Consider the following 9,214-nt stretch of genomic DNA (forward strand, 5'->3'; position numbering starts at 1 on the left):
GGGTGTTTTTAAAATAAGTATGGATATTTGTAATGAAAATTATGATGATCAGTTACATACTTGATGGATACAATTATTCAAAATGTTCTCTGGCAGTTGTTTTGAAGTTTTCACAAACACAAAACATAACACTGTATGTGTATATTGCATGAACTATGATTCACCTGAGGTCAGTTAAAAAGTTCAGCAAGACACTAGGTTTTGAATAGACTATTGTGGCTAATTGGTCTGAGCTTCAACAGAAGGGGAGAAGCACAGCACAGAAAATGCCAGAATGTTGCTAAATAGCTCATTTTGTTCTAAGAAATATTCCCTTTTCATCATTACTGTATAATTGATATTCCACATTTTATTTTTTAAATTTTTATGTTTTTATTTTGGGGTGCACTGGGTCTTCATTGCTGTGCGGGGGCTTTCTCTAGCTGCGGCGAGTGAGGGCTTCTTATGGCAGTGGCTTCTCCTGTTAGAGAGCACAGGCTCAGCAGTTACGGCACACAAGTTTAATTTGCCCCGAGGCACGTGGAATCTTCCCGGACCAGAGACTGAACTCATGTCCCCAGCACTGGCATGTGGATTCTTAACCACTGAACCACCACAGAAGTCTGATACCTCACATTTTAAATAGAAGCAATACTGCCATTGATTATTCAGAGCCATTGTCTCGGTGTTCTTTTCTTTCCATTTAGGAAGCTGGAACATTCCCTGATACAATGAATACTAGACTTTGGCTCATGATCTCGGGTACCAGTACACACGGAGTCTAGGAGGCTTTTCTTAATTAGACCAAGATGAGGCACCCTTGCCTTTTCTGTAGAGTAGCAGCAAGAGCCCAGGGAGCTCTGAGTGTTTCTGGGGTGGGAGGCCCAGCCCACGTTGTTTTGATGGCAGTAACTCCTGGGATAGTGTGATCACCCTGGCTGCCATGTGACAGAACCTGGCCTGACAGGTGGTGTAATACTGTTGTTTAATCTAACAGCCTTTCCCCTCATTCCCTAGGAAGGAACCTTTGAAATTTAACTAGATACATGCTGACCCAAAAAAAGACTACCTCTCCGAGGCCCTCCTGCAGCTCTGTATGTCTCTGACTTAGGATCTGGCCCATGTCATGTGACTGAAGCAGTGTTCATAACCTCCCTCACACGAAAGGGTCATGCCCTCCCCTCCCCTTTCCTCTCCTTTTAATGGCTGGAATGTAGACACAAGGGTGAACCAGCTTGGGCCATGTGGGTTAGAACACCCTAAGGGTAGCAGAACAAAAAAACAGAAAAGCCTGGGTCTCAGTCAACTTTCTAGATAAAATAACAGACTGGACTTTCATAGAAGAAACTTCATATTTATACAATTATGGGTATCTATTACCAATATATTCTAACCTATGTAGAAAGCAAGGGAAAACATTACCCCCGTGATATATTCTCTGTATAAAGAAAACCCTGAAGATATTGAGACTCTGGAGCAAGCTGTACCTGAAGTAAGCGCCATGGCTGAATTTTTCAGCCACAATATACAAAAAAAAAAAAAAAAATTCTATTTTTTTAACATGATCTAAATTAAGGTGATGCTGTATACAATTGAAGAGTTCTGGCTCTTCTCTTTCTTCAAGGCACAAACATACCTGTTTTGGAAGAAGTACTTTGCCTGACAATTACAAAGTCCTTTTAAACCGTTCCCCCACAATTAATGGTCTGCCCAAAAGAATATTCTTGATACGGAGATTCTATGCATCAATTTTAGATTTAGAAGTGATAATGAAAAACGGTGACGCCATCAGAGACAGGCGACTCCCCACAGATGAGGCTGCTTCAGGACAAATGTCTCAGATATGGATGAAATGTTACACAACAGTATCTGTCACTTCCCCTCTCCTTTACCTTGCACCATATTGAGTTCTCAAAGTTGAAAATGTTTGATGGAATGGAAGCTTGATGAAATGGGTGAGTGACAATGGCTCAGAGTAAAAGAGAGGGGGCCTTGCTCCTATTTTGCACAAACCTACTGCCTCCATGGTATTCTCCATGGTATTCCCGAGGTTTGGCAACGTCTGTGAAGAGTGTCTTTTGTTTTTTATTATTTTAAAAAACCCAAACAATTGGCTCGTATATATTGAACCCTCTAGTTAGTTGTAAAAATGACATTGATCCTTTCAAGTTTCTACTGATGGTCACATTTTCTATAACCAAAGCTGACTCCTAACACTTCCTGGCTTTATCATATTATTTGTAATAATAAATGTTCCTTTAAATTCAGATAAAATGATGAAAAGGGTTAGAGCTTTTATGCAAGTATGGGGAGGAGAGACTGTCATGAGTGCTCTTATCTTAGGTCTGATGAGCTTCAGAAGTCGTCATACTTGTATGATTTCAGGGATGTTGTGACATCGGCCTTTTTCTTAGAAGTAGATCAAAAGTGTTCCCCAGATTCTCAACAAGATCAGTACAAATACTTCTGCTTTATCCTTTTGGAAATCCAAATGCCACTTATCTTTTGAACTTAAAAGAACTTGAAAAAATTTGGGTCCTTTGACAAAGCTTTTCAGCCTACAGGGATAGATACAAAAGATAATTAAGGCCATTCTGAAGCTTACAAAGAGCAGGCCTATAAACATATTTACTAAAAGATGTGCTGATTAATTGGAAAACAGGGACAAGGGTACTTTCCTGTTAAGAACAGATGTAAACACTGCTAGTTGCCATTCACTGTACAAGCAAGGGTTTTATATTTTATACACTTAGCAGAACACAATGAATTGAAAAGTCAGAAAACCCTGGATTCTAGTATGTTTTATTGTAACTAATCACATACAAATCACTTATCCATAAAATAATGATTAACAACTATTCTCTAGTTCACAAATATAGCACAAAACCAAAGTTCTTCCCAGGAAAACCTCTTTGTAAACCAAGATATCACCACTATTTAGCTTAGGCTTTAAATCAAAGGTTGAAAATGACAAGTGGAAAACATGTTTTTTATCAATCAGTTGCATACCTTAATTCTGCAGAATTAAGACCTGGTTGAGATCGTCACTGTTTCATTTCAACTTGATAAAAGGAAAAGCTATCAACAAGAAGTAACTGGCAAAGAAAAAGTTGGCCAAAAAATAATCCTATGGATAAACAGCTTTGTGTTAAGGACAGTGTCCAGAAAAACCCTGACGTCAAATGAAACAAAATTTAGCCTTAAGCAACTCAAAGCAGTTTGCCCTTCTGAAGAAACACATACTGGTTGGACAAAGTGAGCATCTTAACTAAAAATGTTGAACAGGAATGTCTTGTAGAATCTTCAAACAGCCCATTAAAATGTCTAAGAACAACTTGTAAAAAACAAAAATACCTTTTATGTCTTCCTCTTTCTGTGTTCATCCTATGGTATTTCGATAAAAAATCCCATTCCCTATCAGAAAGATTGCATTCCTCGGTACTCTCTGCCAGGGTGTAAGAAATGTTAGCACTCTGTCACTGGAGACAAAACAGGACAGGAATTAGCATGTCACTGAATGAAGATTCAGAGAGAAAATTCTGACTGCGTGTAGAGAAAGTTATACATCATAAGCGTTTGATGACTTATCATGTGTATGTATCATGACAATTATATCCAATAAAACCTCCAGAGGAAAGCACTTACATTTTCTTGTATTTAACAGTGTAAGTTTTGTGTCATTTCTTCTCTGTTTCTGGACTTTCTTTCCCTTACATATGTTGACAGAAACAAAGACTGAAGCAGGGTTCATAGAGAAACACAGGACAGGTACAAATACCATAATAAAATAGCCTCGCACACCACTGCATAGAGAAATATTTTAGACGAAATATACTTTCACTACTGGCCCCAAATGCTATCATCCACTTATGTTATTTAACTGTAAACTTTTAATAGAAAAATACCTTTAAGCTGATAATAACATTTAGCGACTTACAAAACTGACAGAATTTTTCAGTGCTACACAAAACAATTCTATACACGACTTAAAGTTTGAAAATTCTTTGCTGGCACTTGATTTTGAGAGTTGATAGACACAATAACTACTGATTTCAATAAAATACTGTTCTTAACCGGTATATACTTTCAAAACCAATATTACTCACGAAACAGTAAAGAATAATCACACCTTGTTGACAAATCTAAGATAAACACCAAAACTATACAGCAAAATATTTTAAGAATCACATAAACTTTTAAAGACAATGGATAAAAATTTTCACAATCATGTCCAGTGAAAAATTATTCCTCTGATTCAATGAAGCATTTGTCAAGTATAGATTTAAAATATGAACCTACAAAGCAAGTTAGTTTTTTAAGATTTTTAGGTAATTGGTGACACTATTAGAATGGAATTTTTTTTAGATGGAAAATTGCTCACTATTTGCAAATACATGTTATGTTACAGATTTAAACTGAAATTTCTGTTCAAACAGAATCATGTTTTTTTGTTTTTACTTTCAGTAAGTTTATGATTTCTATACATTGTCACAAGTGAAATCACCATTTAGTCACATTAAACATATATATAATTTTTTTTCCACAAAAGAGGAGAAAACAGAAATAAAACTTAGCAGACTATATTTGTTAGAACACATTTTGTAAAAACCCACTACTTTAAAGTTTTGGAAATCTACTACACTGCTCTGAAGGAAAATATATGCTTTCCCACCCCCATAATTCCTATCCAATCAGTTTTTTAGTGTAGAAATTAAAATTCAAGTTGAAACACTTGTGGCACAAGACAATGTAAGATTTAATCATAGAAGACTACTGATTACAATTAACTTATATTGTCAAACATAAACATACCAAACAAATCCACACTGGACTTTTAGAACAGTAAATTATTAAACAGGTTGATTTCTTTTAAAGATGTTTAAATTCTGTGATATTATATTAGTATTTCAAACAATACCCTTTCTAAGCCAAACTTGAAATTAATCAACTCTTTTTTTTTTTCTTCCAGCAAAGAGAAAGGGTATCTCTTTAATATACTTTCCAAAGCAGTAAAAATACCTTAGTGTTTCAATTTATCTGTAACACACTCTGCTGTGCATTTCACTGAGGGGCTACCTGAACCCACAAATCATCATCAGATAAAGAGCTTGAGCTCCCTGATTCAGAATCCAGCTCACTGAACCCACCTAAATCCCACTCAGTGCTGGATTCACTAGGTACTTCTTCCTCCTCAGTGAGAAAACTCTGACCGGGTTCAAGACAGGAAGGATAAACGCGAGCTGAGAGACAAAAAAAGTTAGAATCGAACTGGAACAGGCCTAATGTGGTACCTATATTAATCCACTGGTCACCCCTAATATCGTATTCATACACGGTCACCCGGTTCTTCTTCCACTGCGGGGTGCGGGAGGTAATCAGCAACAGTTTTTGGCCATGATTGATAATCCGGTAGTTGTTAGTCTCCGACACCAAGGGGATGTTATTAATCTGCCTCCACTCTCCTCTGACTGGATTGTACACCTTCATGACAGGGATGTCGCAGATGCAATAGATCTCATCGTTGAAGACACAGGCTTCCTGAAAATCATTGCGCTTCAGAGAAACGCACTTCAGCCACATATTGTGGCTGGGATCAAAGCAGAACATGCGCTTACTGTTGAGAGCGTACAGATAGTTCTGAATGACCATCAGGTCAAAGGAAATAAAGGAATGGGGCAGCGGAGCCACCAGCGCCCACTGGTTTCTCTGGACACTGTAGCACTCCACCTCCTTCAGTTTAATGCCGGTAATGGGGTCCCGACCACCCAGGATGTAGATGTAGCCATTGAGGTATGCCACGTCCATGCCCTCCCGGCAGAGCAGGCGGTCAGCAAGCTGCTGCCAACTATTCTGGGCTGGTTTATACACCCAGAGATCCTTCCTGGGCTGGGCGGCCAGATAGATGTCATGGTCTGGAGAGACACAGACAGCTAAGGTGGTCACAGTCCTAGTGTGAGCAAGGCAGGTCAGAGGTGATGGCACTTTGTAAATGTCCCCCGAGTATGGGTCACAGCACAGAAAGGGATCTCTGGGATGGCCAAAGAAGATCACCATCTTCTTGGCATACACACCTAGCCTCTGAGGTGGATGATCAGCCACGGGCACAATGGAGCTGCTGCTTCCGCCGCCAAGAACAACGTTAACGACACTGCTGCTGCCACCGCCACCACCACCACCACCACCACCACCACAAGCAACGCAGCTAACAACGCCACTGCCACTGCTGCCACCGCTGCTCTCTGGCTTGGGCACCAGAGACTTGCACAGTGTGTCACCATACCGCATCTGCCGGGCCCCTTCAACGAGGTCCAGACAGTACTTCTTCACCACGGTGTTGGTCAGCAGCTCTTCCAGGTAGCCCCGATCTTCGTCAGAGAAGTGGGTCCAGCGGACACACTTGAAGACTTCTGCAGCGCTGGGACCCCGCTCCTTGGGAGCCGCCTCCAACCACTGCACCGCCACATGACACACGGTCTGCTCGTGCTCGATGTTGAGACTGTCCAGGCGCAGGACGGTCAGCAGCTGGGCCAGGGTCAGATCTGCCAGGGACTCTTCGCGAATTGGACTCATCTGGCTGAGCTGCTTGAAGTTGTGGGCTATAAAGGACTGGGCCTGTGATCGCAGCTTGCGATGGCCGAAGGCATCAGCAAACTTGAAGATGGCCGTGCAGTTGGCCAGGTCAAGGCGGCGGGCTAGGAAGGAGGCACAGGCTTCCCGCACGTACTCCAGCTGCAGCATGTCGGAGGCCGCGTAAAGGCGCTCCACGTTCGATTCACTCAGGGACACGCGACCGGTGTAGCAGTAATCGACCAGCACCTCGAAGGACTCGGCGTCCACGTCGTGCATGGTCACGTTCGTCTGATGGCTCTCGTACATGCCGCCGGTGAACATGCTCTTGAAGTAGGGACACGCGGCCGCCAGCACGTTACGGTTGCAGGGGAAGAGGCGGCCCGTGCCGGGCCCGCTGCCGGGGGTGACCACCTCGATGGTCACATCGCAGAGAAGCCGCGCATCGTAGAAGGACTTGAGCTGGGCCAGCAAAGCTGCAGAATGGCCCGTGTCCTTCAGCTCCTCCGGGCCCGTGAAAAAAGCCGAAACCGTGGGTTTGTGAACCCTTTTGGGGCGCTTCCCGCCGCGGGGACTGGCGAGGCGGCGAGAGCGCGAAGCTTCTTCCCGGGACTGCATGATGGAGAGAGCGGCGGAGAGCGAAAGATGAGAACGGGTGCAAGGACCAGGTTCTGGCGCCTCCTCACCCTCTTCTCGCTGACGCTAAGACCGCGGTGTCTCCGGAGAGACTGCAGCACTGGTCCATTTATTTAAGTCAGCCCTCTGCCGCGGTGCCGCCTCCCTCGATCGCGTAGACCGCGTCCAACTCACCGGGTTCCAGTTCCACGCCCTTTCTCCGCCTCAGCTCGCCCTCAGAGGACCTACTGGCTGGAAGCGAGCGATCCGCCACCGCCGCGCCGGCACCACCACTAGGCATCCAGGAGAACTACGGCTCCCAGATTGCCTTTCGCGCCTCGAGGCATGCCGGGACCCCGCGGACTCTGCGGCACAGGCTGCGGCACCTGCTGCGGCACAGGTTGCGGCACGGAAACCGCTTTGCATATCGGGAGTAGTAGTAGTAGCTTCAATAGCATCGCGAGATTTGTCGCCCGTTCATTGTTTCGGACGACGGAGTTCGAAATGGTTAATTCTATTCCGTTCGGTTTTATGGTTTCGAACTTTGGGTTTGGAATTCAGACTAAATGCCCGTTGTTGTATTTATCAGTTGTCTGGCTTCTGTCAGAGCTGCCGCTTGTTTTTTAAAAATGTTAATGGCAGTGGTACTTCATAGCATTGTATGACGATCGGACTAAATTGCGTAGATGATACACGCATAAATCGCGTAGGTGATATACGCATTAAATCGCGTAGGTTGGCTCTCCTTGCTTTAAATAAATATTTGTTGATTAGCAGAGTAACGTACTTATACGCAGTACCCATGATATAAAGGCTTAATGAGTTTTAGCTTTTCTTCTAGCGTTCATGAAGAATGAAGCACCCTCTCATTTGAGACCATGAGCCTGTGGGGAAATTTGAAAAACCCTACAGGTTTCTGCAGAGATACCTTTTAAGTTTTTTTGTTTTCGCTTTTAACAAATAGATTTTTAAGACCAGTCTTAGGTTTGCTAGAAAATCCAATAGAAAGCTACAGGAAGCTCTCATATACTCCACCCCCTCTCAGTTTCACCTGTTTACAACATCTTGCATTAGTGTCTGCCCTTGTTAAAAGTTATGAACTTACAGTGATCTATCGTTAATTAAAACGTAGTTTATATTAGGATTTACTCTGTGTTGTACAGGCATGTCATGTATGTCATGTATCTATATAACATGCATGTCATGTACATGTATGTATGGTGTACACGTATGTCATAAATGTAGGTCATGTACCTATCATGACAATAATACACAGAACAGTTTCACAATCTTAAAAAATCCTCTGTTCAACCTATTTATGCCTCCCTCTCCTTGCCTCCCAGCCGTTCAGAACCATTAATTTTCTTATTGTCTGGTTCTACCTTTTCCAGAATATCATGCAGTTGGAATATACATTCTTTCACTTGGCAATATTCAATTCAGATTAATAAAGCTTTCTATTGAATTTTCTAATAAACCTTAAAATCTGATTTTAAAATCTATTTATTAAAAAAAAAAAAAAACAACCCCAAAGCTTAAACCTGCAGGGTTTTTCAAATGTCTTTTCATGGCTTGATAGTTATTTCTTTTCATTGAATAATATTTCATTGTATACCAGTTTACTTATCCATTCACCTACTAAATGGCATTTTGTTTGCTTTGAATTTTTGCAGTTGTGAATAAAACTGCTATAAACACTCATGCTGGTTTCTGCATGGACATAAGTTTTCAGCTCATCTTGGTATACACCAAGGAGTCTGACTGCTGGGTCACACGCTAACACTATGTTTAACTTTGTAAGAAAGTGTGAAAATGTTTTCGAAGGTGGTGGCTCTACTGTTTTGCATTCCCACCAGCAATTAATAAGCATTCTGGCAACCCACTCCAGTACTCTTGCCTGGAAAATCCCATGGACGGAGGAGCCCGGTAGGCTGCAGTCCATGGGGTCGCTAAGAGTCGGGCATGACTGAGCGACTTCACTTTCACTTTTCACTTTCATTCACTGGAGAAGGAAATGGCAACCCACTTTAGTATTCTTGCCTGGAGAATCCCA

At 42.3% G+C, this 9,214-nt stretch overlaps 1 protein-coding gene across 1 annotated transcript; it reads right to left on the minus strand.

Annotated features, from left to right (window-relative positions):
- Positions 1–5,040: 5,040 nt before the first annotated feature.
- On the minus strand, positions 5,041–7,164 carry KBTBD6 (kelch repeat and BTB domain containing 6). Its single transcript, XM_068984688.1, has 2 exons — positions 6,199–7,164; positions 5,041–6,099 (listed from the first exon to the last, which is right to left on the minus strand). The coding sequence occupies exons 1-2, from the start codon at positions 7,162–7,164 to the stop codon at positions 5,041–5,043; spliced, it is 2,025 nt and encodes a 674-aa protein (XP_068840789.1).
- Between the last annotated feature and the right edge of the window lie 2,050 nt (positions 7,165–9,214).

Source organism: Capricornis sumatraensis, chromosome 12 (genome assembly GCF_032405125.1).
Source record: "Capricornis sumatraensis isolate serow.1 chromosome 12, serow.2, whole genome shotgun sequence".
NCBI classification, from domain to species: Eukaryota; Metazoa; Chordata; class Mammalia; order Artiodactyla; family Bovidae; genus Capricornis; species Capricornis sumatraensis.

Excerpts from the sequence above, each read along its gene's own strand:
- KBTBD6 (XM_068984688.1), bottom strand. The coding sequence starts at position 7,164 with ATGCAGTCCCGGGAAGAAGCTTCGCGCTCTCGCCGCCTCGCCAGTCCC. Across the intron at positions 6,100-6,198 it reads AGAGCAGCGGTGGCAGCAGT|AGCAGCAGCTCCATTGTGCC; the intron begins GGCAGTGGCGTT and ends CTTGGCGGCGGA.